This window comes from Oncorhynchus tshawytscha, linkage group LG31 (assembly GCF_018296145.1).
Source record: "Oncorhynchus tshawytscha isolate Ot180627B linkage group LG31, Otsh_v2.0, whole genome shotgun sequence".
NCBI lineage: Eukaryota > Metazoa > Chordata > Actinopteri > Salmoniformes > Salmonidae > Oncorhynchus > Oncorhynchus tshawytscha.
Window position 1 is genome coordinate 19,892,520 of NC_056459.1, and position 19,329 is coordinate 19,911,848.

The 19,329-nt window shown below is 42.5% G+C and overlaps 1 protein-coding gene across 1 annotated transcript in view; it reads left to right on the plus strand.

The window, feature by feature from the left end:
• Window positions 1-5,313: 5,313 nt before the first annotated feature.
• Window positions 5,314-19,329, plus strand: part of LOC121841470 (CUB and sushi domain-containing protein 3-like) — a 633,380-nt gene continuing 619,364 nt past the window's right edge. Inside the window, exon 1 of the mRNA XM_042310031.1 lies at window positions 5,314-5,667. Coding sequence (XP_042165965.1) covers window positions 5,478-5,667 — 190 coding nt within the window. The 5' untranslated portion in view covers window positions 5,314-5,477. The remainder of the gene's footprint in view (window positions 5,668-19,329) is intronic.

The following is a 19,329-nucleotide window of genomic DNA, read 5'->3' on the forward strand; positions in this document are numbered from 1 at the left end:
CAGACAATGAGGTTGTCTGAGGGTAGGCCTACAGGGTCTCACGGCCAAGGGCAGTGACAGGTATGCAGGAGACCAGGTGATTTCCAATAGGTCAAGGATATATTAGAAAAGCTATATATCACGTTTCAGGTAAGGCCCAGATGCAGACAACATCGAAGTAACAACAGTTTATAAATCGAACAGGGGCAGGCAAAAGGCAGGTCAAGGGCAGGCTGAGGTCTGTATTCCAGATAGGTGGGGCAAAGTTAGAGGACAGCAGGCAGGGTCAGGGCAGGAAAATGTCAGTAGTCCAAAAAGGTTGGGCAAAGGTACAGGATGGCAGGCAGGCTCAGGGTCAGGGCAGGCAGAAGGGTCAACACCAGGAAAACTAGGAAACAGGAACAATCGAGAGACAGGAGCAGAGGGAAAACCGCTGGTAGGCTTGACGAAACAAAACGACCTGGCAACAGACAAACAGAGAACACGGGTATAAATATACAGGGGATAATGGGGAAGATGGGCGACCCCTGGAGGAGGGTGGAGACGATCACAAAGACAGGTGAAACAGGGTGTGACACTATATGTAATTGTTTTTAAGGTCATACAAAGGATTATTTAGCTATTTGATTTTGAATTTCAAGGCCCCTTGAATATATAAAAATACATATTGGATGACATATTAGCCCATAAAAACACATTTGATAACAGATTAAATACATGGAACAACAGATAGTCCTCAAAAAATGTCAAAAGTGCCCTGCACTAACGTTGCACACACACAGGTTATTGCCATAGAGTACTTCTTATGTAGTGCTACGGATACAGGTCTTCTGTGTGTGTATCCTGTGTGTGTGTGTATTTATTTTCTCGCCTTCTTCCCTCACAGGTGGCACTCATCATTCCCCAATCAGTCACCAATCAATCATCAATCACTATTACACTTTGCATGAGTTATATTACGGGTCTCGATACCATCCCCACTAGACTGCCGGGCCAACGGGATTCGTAACAGTAGTCTCCAGAATACATGCACACCACAACCAATAAAAAATAATCACGCTACACATTAGCAACTTTACTGGAAACCACCTGGTACCGTACGGCAAGGCAAAGCAATTTTTGGTAGAGCGGCCAGACGGAAGCCACTCCTCAGTAAAATGCACATGACAGCCAGCTTGGAGCTCATGTACTGTTAGACCATGAAAAACAAGATGCTCTGAGCTGATGAAAACAAGTTTGAACTCTTTGGCCTGAATGACAAGCGTCACGTCTGGAGGAAACCTGATACCAACCCTACAGTGAAGCATGGTGGTGGCAGCATCATGCTGTGGGGATGTTTTTCAGCGGCAGGGACTGGGAAACTAGTCAGGATTGAGGGAAAGATGAACTGAGTAAAGTACAGTGAGATTCTAGATGAAAATCCACTCCAGAGTGCTCAGGGCCTCAGACTGGGGCCCAGACAATGCAGGAGTGGCTTCGGGACAAGTCTCTGAAGGTCCTTGAGTGGCCCAGCCAGCATCCGGACTTTAACCCAGTCTAACATCTCTGGAGAGACCTGAAAATAGCTGTGTAGTGACAGAGCTTGAGAGAATATGCAAAGAAGAAAGGGAGAAACTCCAAAAAATGCAGGTGTGCCAAGCTTGTAGCTTCATACCCAAGAAGAATCAAGGCCGTAATCCCTACCAAAGGTGCTTCAACAAAGTACTGAATAAAGGGTCTGAATACTTATGTAAATGTGATATTTTGTCAAATAAATAAAATATTTAAAAAAACAGTTTTTGATTTGTTATTATGGGGTATTGTGTGTAGATTGATGAGGGGGGAAAAACAATTTAATGAATTTTAGAATAAGGCTGTAACGTAACAAAATGTGGAAAAGACCAAGGGGTCTGAATACTTACCGAATGCACTGTATATGCCAACCACTGGATGTACAGTATCCAGTTTTCAGGGATAAGCCTACAGCTAATTCAAACTATCTTCTTTTTCCATTGTAAACCAGATTTTGAAACACTGCTCAGATGTTTTATTTTATGCCTGCTACTTTAGGTTAGAGCTATAGAGATGTAGGATCTCAATTTGATCACTCTTATTTGCTGGGAATCTTCCTGCACAGCAGGAAATGTAAACTTGTAGCATATTGAAGGGTTGAAAAGGCTTTTCCACTTTAAAACGTGACTTGATTTGCTCTAACAAAAATTGTATCAACCCCACAAAAAAATGTCCATTACTTAGAATCCACTTAATAATTCACACTTCCTGTTGCTGCAGGATTCTTTTCCTGCTGTAAGCAAACTGGCTCAAATTAAGATTCTATATCTGTACTTTTGATCTCCTGCATGGTCAGTACTTGCATCAATAGCTCTGTCTGAATTTAAGAGTGGTGCATTTCTTTAACCCCATTTCTCAGCTGTTTAGCATGACAACTGGCAGGGTGTCCACTTGTTGTTGTTTCAACTGCAACATGCTATTAACAACTTGGTGCTTATAAATCTATTAACGGTGATGCTGGGGATTTAATTGAAGTTACAATACTTGCTGAATGAGGATTCCCGTGTCATCATTGTTGTCGCTGAATCAGATGTTCCATGTCAGCTTCGAATTGTCCTACCCACCATTGACATAGGGGCCAACAATATGGCGTCTTGTCTTGAAACACATAAGCTACAAGGGCACACTTTCTGACTGAGGGGAGCCTTTATCATGAATGTACACCCTCCTGTTATCTCCCTTACTCAGAAAACAACAGGGAAGAGCTTCTGAATGGTCAATTCAGTAATAGTCTCAGATTGCAATTTATTTTTTCTACAAACAGTGCAGGTAGGAACCATACACCTATGGTAAGATTTAAAGTATTGTTCTTTGAGATTCAGTAGGGACGTGGATGGGCACGGAGGTCGTAGCTATCTACTGTACCCGACCCTCAGTGAGGAGAAGAATGTGAGTTTGATGAGGTGTAGTCGTGATTCATCCTCGGCTGATTTCCCCGCTGTGCTCAGCTCAACACTGGCTCTGTTCTGCTCTGTGACGGTGCCGAGTCGCCATGCTGAAAGATCATATGATCATGGCTGGATTTGATTTGTTTCCCTTTACATTGTTCGAAGGGGCGTGGGACCACAGCATTAATCTGTGGATAGGGGCTGAGGAGGAATTTGAATAACTGTTGGTTTGGACATGGAGGGAGGGGGAGCGGGAGGGAGAGAGAAAGGGAAGAGACGAGGAAGGAGAGTTTTCCAGCAGCAAGTATAGACCTATTCCAAAGAGCATGTATTGTAGCGTGTGAACTAAACCCTTGCCCAGAGGCGACACAAACTAATTATCTCTGTCACAACAGTGAAAAGTCCAAATGAAATAAATGGTTTTGGGGATTCAGGTGGTTGGAAATATATAGAATTTATGGTTTGGAGAATGAAACCAAATTATTTTAATGACCTGTAATTGTGTTTAATTAGGCTATGCAATCATCAAATGTCAAATGTCCAACTTTTTAAATCATTGTCTTCAAATGTGCACAGAAGCACAGGCACACAAAGAAGCACCAACCACATTTCATTATCTTGACCCGAACAGATTTGTTGCAAATTAAAACAAAAACGGGACAGAATGTAGGACAGAGTGAAGAGTGATGGGACTGTGCGGTGAGAGAGTGCGTGTGACGACTTGCACACGACGGCAGTTTGATCAATGAGAATCTATTCCGAATCGAATCCGTCGCGTGCAGATGCATCTAGCCACTTGTATCAGCCGTCTTGGAAATGTTCATTATGACATTTTGTTGGCAAGCATTATATTAGACTGAACATGCAGCTCAGTGCAAGCAGCCCACGTCTGTGCGAAGAGGCTAACCGTGTCTGCAGAAACGCTGGGGCGCTCCTAAATGTGGGCTATGTGGCTTTGGGTTCATTAAAATGCAAGTGCGAAGTCAGAGTCGATCTTCGAGACGGGAAGACGTTTTGTGTTAGGAGAGGACGATCTCCCTCTCTCCCCTTGAAACAAAATGCTCGAAATGCCCATTTATTGTAGTTTCCTTGTCGGGAATCGTCAAATATTTTGCATTGGGTGCATCTCTCCCTATCATCTCATGCAGAACATGAACAAGCACACCGACATTGATTTGGATAATGCAATATGCAGCCTGCCCGTATCGGACATACTTCAGCACCTTGGAGAGTTCCAACACGCTCGCGCCTTCACGAGCCCTTCCTAATTATGCAGTATGATTTTTTTAAACACACACATATGGTGCGCAGTGCTGGCAAAATATACTACAGAATAAACAACTAAATATGTGGTTTTGTTTTAAGTCGTGTGTAAAATTGAGAAAAAAAACAGGGACGACAGTAGATGGTTAAGTGAATGTGAGATCACAAAGTGGCCTAGGCTAAATAGGACAAATATTAAAATGGTCGAATTTGTCAAATATGTAGGCCGTGTGTGTGGGGTGTGGGGTGTGGGAGAGAGGGGTGGGGTTGGAGCAAGAAAGAGTCAGTCTGGTCATTGAGGAGATAATTTGACGGGGCTCATAGCGTGTAGATGGCAGGGTGGGAGGGAGAGTGAAAGAGAGAGAGAGAGATTCAGTCTGGTCAATGAGGAGAGAATTTGACGGGGCTCATAGCCTGTAGATGGCAGGAGCGTCCTTCTACACTGCTTCTTAATCCTGGAAATGACTAAACTTGAAAATTGAAAGAGGAAGTTAAATACGGGCAGATGCAATGTATTTTCTGATTCAAATGCGATAGAATATGCAGAGGGTTTAATTCGGAAGCAATGTGGCACCAGTGTTTCAGAGGATGACTTATGTCAGTGTAATTACACGAAATTACGATTAAATAACTGCAATTGGTTAGATTAAACGTAGTCTGCACCAATTATCCACTGCAATTTAACTTTGATGCCACTATTCTATTTCAATGGAAAGGATGGCGTCGTTTCTTGAATCGTCATCTCTAACAAACGGAACACACTAAGGCCTACTATATTCTGTTTTGTGACATTTTCTGAATTATAGCGTTGTCAGTCAGGAAGTTTAGATAGCAAAAAAAAACTCTACATGCAATTTATGATTTTCTTTAAAGAAAATACTTGTTTTCATTTTTATTGGCTCAAGATTAGCCTACCATATTATCGTCACTGAGAATATTTTCTATATTTATTTATTTCCGTGGGAATGCACTTGACTCGTGTGGTTCAGTTTTGTTCTTATTTGATGGCTATGTTACCTACCATCTCTACTCATGTGGTGAGATATTTCCACAGAAAACACTGACTATAGAAAATAAAAAATTAAATACACTTCGTTTTAAACAACGTACCAACTCGCGAGGAATCGAGCTGAGAGTTTTGCCCCTGTTGGTGAGATGGTTGAGTCCTCGTCAAGGTTGCTGTGGTATCCCAGCATCGCCGTTCACTTCGAGCTGTGACCGCGCGCCAGCCACAACCGAAGACACACCGCTACCGGCTGAGGAACGGAGGAGATTGAGAAGAGAATAACTAGCTTCATGATTGTGAACATGAAAACAGATGACATAGAGGGGTATAAAATCAGGTCGACGGACATCCTAAAGCTTTTCAAGAGAGGATGTATTAGATGCGGTCCAGTGGACTTTTTACAAGCTAAAAAAATGAGGATTAAAACTGGAGTTATATTTTGGAATCTCGTATTTTTTATGATGGTCACGTGTGTGCGAGGTAAGGAAAATCCTTTGATGTCCTATGTAGTAATGCATGTCTTACTACTTGTGTTTTTGGAGGAGGATGGTGTCTTTTTGTATTGGAAGACCCGGCTGTGCAGTAAAAAGGCATTACAAAAGGCTAGAGCTAAGGTGAAACGTTTACTTGCCAGGCTGCCGGTTCAATGCAGGCATTGAGCGAGAGCTCGATAAATATTCTTGCAGTATGCTCAAGCGGATACGTGAGTTGCTTATGCCTAATAACCGGTGGGTTGTTTAGGAGAGATTACGCACCCCTATCTGCATTTTTTTTTTATCTTACCAGACCCATTTCCATACTCGTCACTATCCACCTGTTTTATTTGAAATATGATTTCTGTAAATTCTTAGAAATGAACCACATTTGTTTCAGAAAATTTAAATGGCAAATGAGAGGTGCAAGCTCCTCGGTTTATAAATCAGTGTAAGGCACGTTACAATTTTAGGCTGTATAATGAGACTACACAGACAACTACAGACATGTTCCTCATCTTTCTGATTACCTTGTGTTTGAGGGAGAGAACATATGGGGGACATATAGGGATGAACATGGGCACCTATTCATCTAAAATACTCTTCCTCTTCCAATAACTCCAAGCAAAACGATGTCTTTACCCCATACCATCCTTTTGTATATACTGCCACCTTTTCCTTAATTGTAAAACAAGCCTCCCCTGAAGCCAGAAGACTATAGGCTTTGGTGGGCTGTGATTTAACTGTTGCGCGTATGGCACCAAACACAAGCACATCGATGCAGATGCATCATTCATTTGCAACATATTGGATTGATTATCTAAGACCTATTCATATATTCAGGGTTTCTTATAATACTAGTAGAATATATTAAAGATGAGAGGGTTTAGGTCTGTTTGATTCCAAGCATGTATTATGGCTGGAATCATGCTGCGAAGAAGGCATTTTATTTGGTTTATGCTTCTGAGACAATATGTGTTGATGATTAAAGTGCTAAGAAGTTGACGTAATTGAATAGATAGATTTGGACAATAGTGTTTGCTGCATACATTGGTACAATCAGTGGTGGTGGCACTGATTTAGGGTAGACGCTGAACATGGTATTTAGGGGAGTAGCCTATATCGGGTGTCAGCCTTCGCGCGTCAACATCACCTGCCCGCAATTAAATTTGCATAGCCTATACCACTTTCTTTAGCTAATGCTGATGCCCGATGCCCGATGCCCATCTTTCGTAGGCACAAGAACGACAACAATCATATAGGCAACTGTATGCGGGTCGTCTTGTCGTCATCTCTTTCCTGCTAGCCTCTTTTCAGATCAGTCAGACCTTTTCACTGGCGATACCCACTCAGCGTTCTTTGCTAGAAGTCTGATTAATATTCTACTGCGCGCGCTCTGCATCCTGGTCACCCATCGATTCACATCTGAGTCGTCAAGCCCAAGGCCTCAGTAAACTGCATTTATTACGATAGTTAAGAAGACACAAAAATGCCGGTCCGTAACACGTCTCCAGAGGACAACATCATTTATTTAGCTTAGGCCTATACAGTGACGATATTTGGTGAAAAAGTAAGTAGTCTACCTACTCTGTCTGTGCTTGGTGATATGGCCGGATGATAAACCGACGCGCGGTGGCGGTGTGATGAGATCCAGACGACAAATACTTATTATCCAGGACCAGCAACACATACCTCCCTCTCTCTATACATTTTGGATGATGTTCATACTTAGCCTACATTGAATAATTGTTATGGCAAAATGTATTGTTTTGGTTCAGTTCCAGTGAAGACAGACGGAGGTTATTTGTAAATGTATACAAAACAAATACTTGCGTCTCAATTTCGATGCCATGATTAAACTCGGAGGAAAAGTTTTACCTTTGAGTATAGGTATATCACTACTGCCTACTAATAGCACATCACAGATTAGTATGTGTACCCACAGTTAGTTTACCTGTCCCTAGCAATTCATCAAGTACAGAAGTTCCATTCTACATTGGATTAAATCACCTTACTCTCCATGAAGTCTGAGCCATATAATTAGAAATTAGAACACTGAGGAACATTCTTCCAGCCAGAGACCATTCCTCCACGGTGTCATTATATTTGTCGATAGCGTGGGTGAATTCACACAGGCTGGCTAATAGACAAGACCTGGCCATGTTCAATATAATAATATAGATGTAGGATCTTATTTTGAGCCAGTTTTCTACAGCAGGAAAATAATCCTGCAGCAACAGGAAATGTGAATTATTATGTGGATTATAATTAATGTACATTTTTGTAGGGGTTGATACATTTTTTTGTAAGGTACAATCAAGTCTGAAATTTCAAAGTGGAAATGATAAACTTCAGCAATCTTTTAAAACCTCGAAGACACTGTGCGTTTTACATTTCCGGCATTGCTGCAACAGGGTGATCAAATTAAGATCCTACTGTACAGTATGAGGTCAGCAGGTAGGGGTGGATTATTAACAACTAGCAGGATTATGCCTGTGATCAGTACACACACACACACACACACACACACACACACACACACACACACACACACACACACACACACACACACACACACACACACACACACACACACACACACACACACACACACACACATCCCAGTGTGTGTGAGGCTGACTGCTCTCTCCCTGCAAATGAAAGAGCTGTTTGAATCACCATGAGCCCAGTTTGCCGTCGTGGCACAGGCAGGTGCAGAGTGCAGTAGTTACAGTCCACAGATGTCTGCAGTAACCTAGATTTATTACATGTCTGTGTGTGTGTGTTTTGGCACCAGAGTGGGTAGGTGACAGTTGTTGTTTGCACCAAGAGCGTATACAAACATTTTTAGCATGTCTGCAGAATAGCGTATGTGTAAACACAGGGTATCAACTGACTAATGGATGGTACATTGCACTTCCATTAAAGTGAGCCTCAAGAGATATTGCACAATCTTCACAGGAGTGGATACAAGGACCATTTTCTTTTTAGCGGTATCTTCTTTCTCTTGATATTATGGACATAAAGAAATCCCTAATGCTGTATCTTATTGCAAGGGACCAGAGATATTGATTTCAATTCTTGTAGCAGACACAAAACACCACTTCAATATGAACTCACCTATTATGTTTTTTGTTGGAAGTAATACTTTTTACTGCAGGTTTGCTTCAATGGTATCTGTCTGTAAATGACTTTGTACTTAGTCAACATGAATCATCGTTGGTCACTCTCAGTCAAGGTCTCTTCTGGGAAATCATTCTTAACCTTTGGACATTGTCCCCTTGTGGCAGTGATGGAGAGGCACATGAGGTTGGCTAGGGGATGGATCCATATTAGTTCAAATGGAATCCACCACCTGAGCAAGTTATTATCTGAAAACACAAGGTTATTGCTGATTTTTGATTAAGTCTGTGTACAGTTGTGTAATTTGATCCAGTCTATGTACTGTAGCTGGCATATGTCAGAAGACCTGTAATTCCCCAGGATTCTCTTGAATTCTCAAGGATTCTCTAGTCTAGAATTCGCTAGAATTTTCAGATTTTCTAGAATTCTCTAAGATTCTAGAGAATCAGAGCTTTTTCATAATGAGTCATCTGATGACTAACCAAACAGTACAACCAGGATGTTATGTAATGTGAGTGGACATCCAGAGTGGAGTTATACCAGCAAAACTGATCTGAAGGGAATGCATGTGGTCAGTTTTGTAGACTGAGACCCAGTGAACTCTGTGTTTGTCTGGGGATAACCTCACACAATGGGAGGTGTTGTGTGGGGATTTTGACAATTGGTGCTGGAGACTGTTAAATCAACATTTCATATCTGTCTACACAACTCAGGTACAAACCCACAACACTGTCTCTCTGGTCTACACGTCTGACTGACATCATGAGATGCTTACCCATACTCAGATTGTTGGAGGTCATTATCCAGCCTTTTCATCAAGCCTATTGTTGTTCAGTGCTCAAAATAAGGTCACATTTTAAAATGTTTTGTCCAATGACATCTGCTGTAGTTTTAGCTTCAAATCACATCTGCATTTTCCATTCTCCCTGTTGGTCATGTAGGTCATTGAAGGTACAATCTCCTTCTCTGTGGGCACTGTGACCATGTTCATTATACTGTTAATGTTCATTATGGGTAAAGAACAAGAAGGCCCGCTCACTGTTAAAGCTCACAATTCACTGCTTTATTGACAATGTTTTGATACGAAGCAGATCTTTGTTCGGTCATTATGTTCATTATCGGACCATAAATAAATCAGGAACATTCCTGTTGTATTTACTCCTACAGTGAATGGCTTGTCTTTTTTTCTGTTGCTATGCAGATTACAGTCAATCAGTTTTCCAATAAGGGACCCATTAACTAACTATGGTATCATCAATGCAATTTATGTTGTTGATAAATTAGTTCCAGTATAATGGATAGAGGGTTGCTGTGGGTCTATGTGCTTTCGAAATTGCTGGTCCTAGTCTATTTACAGGCAAGTGTCCTTTCCTTGGCTCTGATCCTGGATTGGCTGGACTTCCCAGTACTTACAGTAGACTGCTGCCCTTGGTGCCTCCCTGTGACTTTCTTGCATAAGGGGGTCATTTTATTTTATAGGTCTAGTAGCATCTGACACCAGGTATTTCAGCGAGAGACCAATGGTCTGTGTGAGAGAGATGTTTCATCATCACTCACCTCCATCATCAGATCCAGAGCTTGCCAAAGAACGTAAAGACACCGCCACTGGAAAGGGAGTGTAGGGTACAGCGTTGACCTGCTGCCTTTCCATCATGGTGGGTCACGTTTTTACATGGGGTGTTGGTCTTGATTTTGCCTCTTTCATTATTGGGACATAAAAACCGTTGAGCTCAGTTGTTGGGTGATGTATTTCTACGTTTCACTTGGGAGCCTTGTTCTCTACCGCTGGGAGCAGAAGCTTGTGTCAAGGGAATAGGTGCTCTTTTAAATCACACCTGTCTCACACATTGGGGTTTGGAGGACCTATCTGTTGGCAGAGCAGGTCTACTTTACGTTCCCTATATTCCCCTTTTCCTTGAGATTTGATGGGCCACACTTTCTTTGGATAGTTAGGGTAAGGTTTAGAACAGTGGTCACCAACCGGTCGCGATCGAGGCATTCTACAGAAATGCTTGATCACCACACATTTCTGTAGAAAAGCCAACGATAGTGCCCCTACCGCTGTTTGCACTTGATTCAGAAGCCCTGCGCACCTGTTAGGCAAAGTGTTCCCATTTTGAACCATTTCATGTCTGAAAAGACAAACTCTGCCTATCTGGCGGACTGGGAGATCTGTGTCTAAATTAAGTGTACCTACTGCTCTGACCAATCGGATAGCTCATTTCACAACCCTGGGCACAGCAAAGTTCGATACTAGCCTATTTGAGATCTTTTTACTTTTAAAACCATGACCGGAGAGCGACTGTCAAAGAAAACAGCAATGAGCTGCTGTTTTTATGAATGAGTTCATGTAATAGTTTTTATTCAGCACTGTCAACACTGTTTTTATTCAACACTATTACATAATGAAATGGGCTTCTCCCTACTTGCACTCCCGCTGCAGTTGGATTGATATCCCTGCATTTGTATTATTATTAGCAGCTCGTCGTATCTATGTTAATATCGAAGAATATTTCACTTTCTCTGGTCATAGGAACAACATAAATTTGTGCACCTGGCAGATGCGGTGCGACTCGAGTTTCACCACCAGGTGGAAGACGGTGTCCCCTCCCTCTGGTCAGTCTCACAGGAGGAAAGGAAGGAGAGAGCAGGTGGAAGACGGTGTCCCATCTCTCTGGTCCGTCTCACAGGAGGAAAGGAAGGAGAGAGCAGGTGGAAGACGGTGTCCCCTCTCTCTGGCCAGTCTCACAGGAGGAAAAGAAGGAGAGAGCAGGGACCGTGAGAGGCGGACCCTTTGCAGCTTTCTCCCACCTTCCTGCTGATACGAATGTTGTGTAAAAAACGACTAATAACTCGTAACTCAGAAATCTCCAACTTCTATGTGCTCAAGACAACTGGGAACTCAGAAAAAACTAACGGTAATCCAACTCAGAATTCCAAGTCGGAACCGCTAGCATCTTTCGAGAGCTGCGACTTTCAGACCTGAAGATCAAATAAAATCAAATGTTATTAGTCGCATGCGCCGAACACAACAGGTTACAGTGAAATGCTTACTTATGAGCCCCTAACCAACAATGCAGTTAAAAATAAAAGTAACAAGTAATTAAAACTTCTTAAGGATGATGCAAAATACTGTTCCCACGAAGGAACAGCACTCAGCGGATTTCAGAGCGCCACCTAGAGTTTTTGATAAAACTCATAATTTCATGAAACTTTCATTAAAATACACATTCAAGGTAGTGAATTAAAGCTACACTCGTTGTGAATCTAGCCACCAAGTCAGATTTGTAAAATGCTTTTCGGCGAAAGCATGAGAAGCTATTATCTGATAGCATGTACCCCCAAAATACTGCAACGTCACCTAAACAGACAGATTTTGCGGTAGACGGCGCTACCCAAAACGCATAAATAAAATATAAAACATTCATTACCTTTGACCATCTTCTTTGTTGGCACTCCTTGATGTCCCATAATCAATATTGGGTCTTTTTTTCGATTAAATCGGTCCATATATAGCCTAGATATCGATCTATGAAGACTGTGTGATAAACGGGAAAAAATAGCGTTTCATAACGTAACGTCATTTTTTAAAAGTTAAAAAGTCGACGATAAACTTTCACAAAACACTTCGAAATACTTTTGTAATGCAACTTTAGGTATTAGTACACGTTAATAAGCGATAAAATTCATCAGGAGGCGATGTAAATGCTATAGGCAATCGTCTGGAAAAATGACCGGAAAAACCTCGACCAAAACATCCTGTTTCAGGTCGGAGGGAATCGGTTCCCTTGGGTTGGTTCGACCAAGAATCAAATCCGAATCAAATGAGGAGACTCTATACATCCTGTGGAAGCTGTAGGTACTGCAAGCTCGGCCTCATTTAATACGGTTCACCTTCAACAATTCATGTAAGTGGCGCATGGATATTTTTTTCCACTTTCAGTGATCAGATTTTCCTGCGCTTTTCGATGAAACAGACGTTCTGTTATAGTCACAGCTGTGATTTAACCAGTTTTAGAAACGTCTGAGTGTTTTCTATCCACACATACTAATCATATGCATATACTATATTCCTGACATGAGTAGCAAGGCGCTGAAATGTTGCGCGATTTTTAACAAAAAGCTGCGAAAATTCGCAGCCTCCTTAAGAGGTTTTAAGGAGCATGTCACGTTGGCATGAAGGGCACGGGGACGAAGACCAAACAAAAGAGTGAGGAGTACCTTGAATAAATAACACGCGCACAATTATTAACACACGGGAAAAGACCCGTAATCTTCTGTGCAATCCCAAAGAGCACGAAAGTCCAACACACACAGCACAGGTACTCACACGAACCAACAGCCATAGTAACAATAATCGACCGCCCAATGGAAACCAAAGGGCACATACATGCAAATACTAATCAGTCGGAATAAGGGACAGGTGTGCGTAATGAAAGTTCCAGAAGGATCAGTGACACTACCCCTCCTCAGCGTAACGAAACCGGCCTCGAGGACAATCACAGGAACGCAGTGCGGGTTGATCAGGACCCGATGCAGCTGCCGAAGTTGCAGCGTCGTCAGTCGGGCCAGCTGCTGCTGCCGAAGATGCAGCGGCAGCGGACGGACCAGTGTCGAACGGACTGCTTGTGGTGGCGTTGGACGGACCAGTTGTGGCTGCTGAAGTGGCATCATCGGACAGACCCGTTGTGGCAACGTATGATGGCCCAGTTGCAGCTGCCAAAGTTGCGGTGGCGGCGCCGGACGTACGTAATGCGTAATGAAAGTTCCGGAGGGACCCGTGACAGAGCAGCAGTAAAATAACAATAGCGAGACAATATACGGAGGGTACCGGTACGGAGTTAATGTGCGCGGGAACCAGTTAGTCGAGGTAATAAACTCAGCAAAAAAAGAAACGTCCCTTTTTCAGGTCCCTGTCTTACGAAGATAATTCTTAAAAATCCAAATAACTTAACACAGATCTTCAGTGTAAAGAGTTTAAACACTGTTTCCCAAGCTTGTTCATTGAATCATAAACAATTAATGAACATGCACCTGTGGAATGGTCATTAAGACACTAACAGGTTACAGACGGTAGGCAATTAAGGTCACAGTTATGAAAACTTAGGACACTAAAGAGGTCTTTCTACTGACTGAAAAACACAAACAGAAAGATGCCCAGGGTCCCTGCTCATCTGCGTGAACGTGCCTTAGGTATGCCTCAAGGAGGCATGAGGACTGCAGATGTGGCCAGGGCAATAAATTGCAATGTCCGTACTGTGAGACGCCTAAGAGAGCGCTACAGGGAGACAGGACGGACAGCTGATCGTCCTCGCAGTGGCAGACCACATGTATCAGCACCTGCACAGGAACGGTACATCTGAACATCACACCTGCGGGACAGGTATAGGATGGCAACAACAACTGCCCGAGTTAAACCAGGATCGCACAATCCCTTCATCAGTGCTCAGACTGTCCGCAATAGGCTGAGAGAGGCTGGACTGAGGGCTTGTAGGCCTGTTGTATGGCAGGTCCTCACCAGACATCACCGGCAACAACGTAGCCTATGGGCACAAACCCACCATCGCAGGACCAGACAGGACTGGCAAAAAGTGCTCTTCACTGACGAGTCGTGGTTTTGTCTCACCAGGGGTGATGGTCGGATTTGCGTTTATCGTCGAAGGAATGAGCGTTACACCGAGGCCTGTACTCTGGAGCGGGATTGATTTGGAGGTGGAGGGTCCATCATGGTCTGGGGTGGTGTGTCATAGCATAATCGGACTGAGCTTGTTGTCATTGCAGTCAATCTCAACGCTGTGCATTACAGGAAGACATCCTCCTCCCTCATGTGGTACCCTTCCTGCAGGCTCATCCTGACATGACCCTCCAGCATGACAATGCCACCAGCCATACTGCTCATTCTGTGCATGATTTCCTGCAAGACAGGAATGTCAGTGTTCTGCCATGGCCATGGCCAAGAGCCCTGATCTCAATCCCATTGAGCACGTCTGGGACCTGTTGGATCGGAGAGTGAGGGCGAGGGACATTCCCCCAGAAATGTCTGGGATCTTGCAGGTGCCTTGGTGGAAGAGTGGGTACCATCTCACAGCAAGATCTGAGAAATCTGCTGCAGTCCATGAGGAGGAGATGCACTGCAGTACTTAATTCAGCTGGTAGCGACACCAGATACTGACTGTTACTTTTGATTTTTAATCCTCCTTTGTTCAGGGACACATTATTTAATTTCTGTTAGTCACATGTCTGTGGAACTTGTTCAGTTTATGTCTCAGTTGTTGAATCTTGTTATGTTCATACAAATATTTACACATGTTAAGTTTGCTGAAAATAAAGCGGATATCATGATTTGACTGATTTCATGCTTTGACCTCGCTATTTTTCCTACTTCTCAGTTGTCTTGAATGCACCATGACCATCAGATGCAGGGACTATCAGTCCAGTAAAATAAAAAAACTACTTTTGCAAACTATTTCAGATTATGCTCAGCTGTGCCTCGCAAGTACTAAACCCAACTGATCTATTTTATTATCAAAGCTCAAGTTATGAAATATAGTATGGTCTGAGAAGAACAAACCTCATTCATACAGAACTGTTTTTATTAGGTTAAAACTTCTTATGGCTAGGCATCCCTCTAGCGGGACAACTTCTGGTGAAACTGTAGGGTGCGCAATTCAAATAAATGATCATAAAAATTATGGATATTAAACATTTACGTACATACATGTGTCTTAAATCAGTTGAAAGCTTAAATTCTTGTTAACCTTTATAGGGTCGGAGCAGTATCCGGAATTTCCGCCTGTCTGATGTGCCCAAAGTAAACACCCTGTTACTCAGGCCCAGAGGCTAGGATATGCATATAATTGGTAGAATTGGATGAAAAACACTCTGAAGTTGCTAAAACTGTTAAAATAATGTCTGTGAGTATAACAGAACTTGTATAGCAGGCAAAAACCAGAGGAAAACCCATCCGGAATTATTTTTTTTGAGCTCCCATCAACTTCAAATGTGGAGCTGTTGAAAACGATGACTTCCGCCTCTGACATTGCAGTTCCTATGGGTTCCACTAGATGTCAACAGTCTTTATACATGGATTCAGGCTTGTTTTTTGAAAAACCAACGAGTAATAGTTGTTTATCCATGGGGAGATGTAAGGCAAAAGTAGTCTCTTTTGCGCTCGTGAACGAGGGCGTGCTCGTCGTTATTTTTCTTCCCTAATTGAACATATTATTCTCCGTATGAAATATGATCATTTATTTAGATATTAGACTACCTGAGGATTAATTAGAAACATGGTTTGACTTCTTTGGACGAACTTTACCGGTAACTTTTGGGACTTGTATGCATGTTGAAACGGTGTATTACTGAACTCAATGACGCCTACTAAATATACTTTTTGGGATATAAAAAAGAAGGACTTTATTGTGTAGCTGGGACCCTTGTGATTGCAAACCGAGGAAGATCTTCAAAGTTAAGTAATTTATTTGATCTCTATTTATGATTTTGTGAAGCCTGTGCTGGTTTGAAAACATATATTGTTGTGAGGCGCTGTCCTCAGATAATCGAATGCCATGCGTTCGCCGTAAAGTCTATTGTAAATCGGAAAACGTGGTTCGATTACCAACATTCTAAGCTAAAGAACCATGTATGACACTTGTATTTTCATGAATGTTTAATATTACGATTTTGTATTTTCAATTTGGCGCGCTCAGATTTCACCGGATGTTGTCGAATTTAGCACGCTAAGAGGTTTATTCTAACTGCACTGTCTGATTTACAGAAGGCTTTACTGTGAAAGCATGCCATGCGACTGTTTGAGGACGGCGACCTACATCAACATTTTTTTCCACAGGTTTCATAAAATCACAAATAGCGATTGAATATTCACTTACTTTTTGAAAATCTTCCTCTGATTTGTCATCCAAAGGGTCCCAGCTATAACATGTAGTGTCATTTTATTAGATAAAATCCTTCTTTATATCCCAAAAAGTCCATTTAGTTGGCTCCATTGATTTGAGCAATCCACTCGTTCAACATGCAGAGAAAGGAACACCTCAGGTACCCAAAAAATGTAATTAGACTATAATATTTCATGCAGAAAAAAGTATGTTCAATAGGAAAGCAATATTAGCAGGTGCGCGTCCTCTTCATCGGTCGCGCAAACACGGATTTCATAGCTGATGTTGTTGAACTAAAACTCATATTTCTTACCCATTATTCAAGTTACAAGCCTGAAACCTTGAAAAACGACTGTTGACATCTAGTGGAATCCATAGGAATTGGATTTGGATATGTAAGAGCATGGGCTCTCAAAAAAACAACCTACCATATCTATTGTGTTATCGTCTCATACTTTTAAAAAAATTATACAAACTTCAAAGTGTTTTTTATCCAATGGTACCAATTATATGCATATCCTGGCTTCTGGGCCTGAGTAACAGGGAGTTTACTTTGGGCACGTCAGTCAGGCAGAAAATCAGAAAAACGGACCCTAGCCCTAACAAGTTTAATGTCAAAAATAATTGTAAGTCATGTTTTTTCAAAATCAAGGCAGTAAGATCTCAGCTTGCGTTTTGACTGTGAAAGTGATCTTGACTCAGAAAAGGTTGATGACCACTGTTTTAGGATAAGGGTTAGGGTAAGGGTTAAGTTTCAAGTTTTAATGTCACGTACACTAGTAAAGTGAAATGCCTTTTTTGCAAGCTCGAAACCCAACAATGCAGTAATCAATATCAATATAGTACTAAAAATCACATAAGGTAGAACAAAAACATACAAGAAATAAAAATAAGAACAACACGACAAAGTAAGTAAACTGTATATAGGGTTAGTCCTAGGGTCAGTTCCAAAACCATATAGAAGCTGTTTAGGGGTCTGTTAGTATGACTTGATGCACCGGTACCACTTGCCATGTGGAAGCAGAGAGAACATTCTATGGCTTGTGTAGATGGAGTCTTTAATGATATTCCAGGCCTTCCTTTCACACCGCCTGATATAGAGGTCCTGGATGGCAGGAAGCTCATCCCCAGTTATGTAGTAGGCTGTCCACACCACCCTCTGTAGCACCATGCGATTGAGGGCAATGCTGTTGCCATATCAAGCAATGATGCAGCCAGTCAAGATGCTGTCAATGGAGCAGCTGTATAACTTTTTGAGGATTTGCAAGGGACAATGGTGTTTAACACTGAGCTGTAGTCAATGAACATCATTCTCACATAGGTATTCCTCTTATCTAGGTGGGTAAGGGCAGAGTGGAGTGCAATTGAGATTGCGTCATCTGTGGATTTGTTGGGGCGGTTTGCAAAGTGGAGTGGGTCTAGTGTCTGGGATGATGGGATGATGGGATGGAATTGATGTGTGCCATAACCAGACTTTCAAAGCAGTTCATGATTACAGATGCGAGTGCTACAGGGCGGTAGTCATTGTGGCAAGAAGCCTTAGAGTTCTTGGGAACAAGAATGATGGTGGTCAGCTAAAAACATGTGGGGATTACAGAATGGAACAATGAGAGGTTGAAAATTACAGTGAATATACCTGCCAGCTGCCCTGTGAATGCTCTGAGAACACACCCTTGACTACCGTCTGGCTGGCGCCTTGCAAGTGTTGACCTGATCAAAGACCTTATTCAGGTCAGCCTCGGACGCCGAGATCACCCAATCCTCTGGTTCGGTGGGGCCCCTCACGCATGGCACAGTGCTGTTAATTTTGATCACGACTGGGTCTTTCTTTGTAATCCATAACGGACTGTAGCCTCTGCCACATGCAGCAGGCGTCAGAGCCTGTAATATGATTCCACCTTATTCATATACTATCATTTTGCTCGTTTGATGACTCTGTGGAGGTCATAGTGGGACGGCTTGTACTTGTTCCTGTCCTCAGCCGTAGCGTCAGGGTTGTCTGTGATAGCCCTGTGTGCGGTAGCCCTGTCCTTTAGATTAGCACCAATCTCAGTGTTAATCTGCTGCTTTTCATTGGGGAAGCAGCAAACTTTCACTGTGGGGACAATGTCACCGATTCATTTCCTAATGAAGCCGGTAAGGGAAGTCAATGTTATCAGCAGAGTCTCTAAACATATTCCAATCAGTGGTACCAAAGCAGTCCTGTAGAATAATCTCTGATTCTGATGACCATTTCTCAACAGAGTGTGTCATGGGTACTTCTTGCTTGAGCTTCTGCTTGTAAACAGGAAGCAGGAATACAGAGTCATCATCTTATTTGCCAAATGGGGGACGAGGGAGAGCCTTTTATGCTTGCATTTGGGTAGAGTAACAGTGTAACCCGTTTTCCTGCTTGTTTATAGCTTTGTACAGTTCGTTAAATGCCAGTTCGGTAAGTGTTATTCTTCTTGTCCTGAGGTGGAATGTATACAACAGTCACGATAACAGCTGAAAACTCCCTCTGGAGGTAGAAGGGTAGGCATTCCACCTGTTGTTGATGAAGAGATTAACCTCTCCACTGACTCCACTGTCCTGTCCGCTCGGTGATTGGAGAATCCATCAAGTTGGATAGCCATGGAGTTTATCCTGACTGAAAGCCATGTTTCAGAACAGCA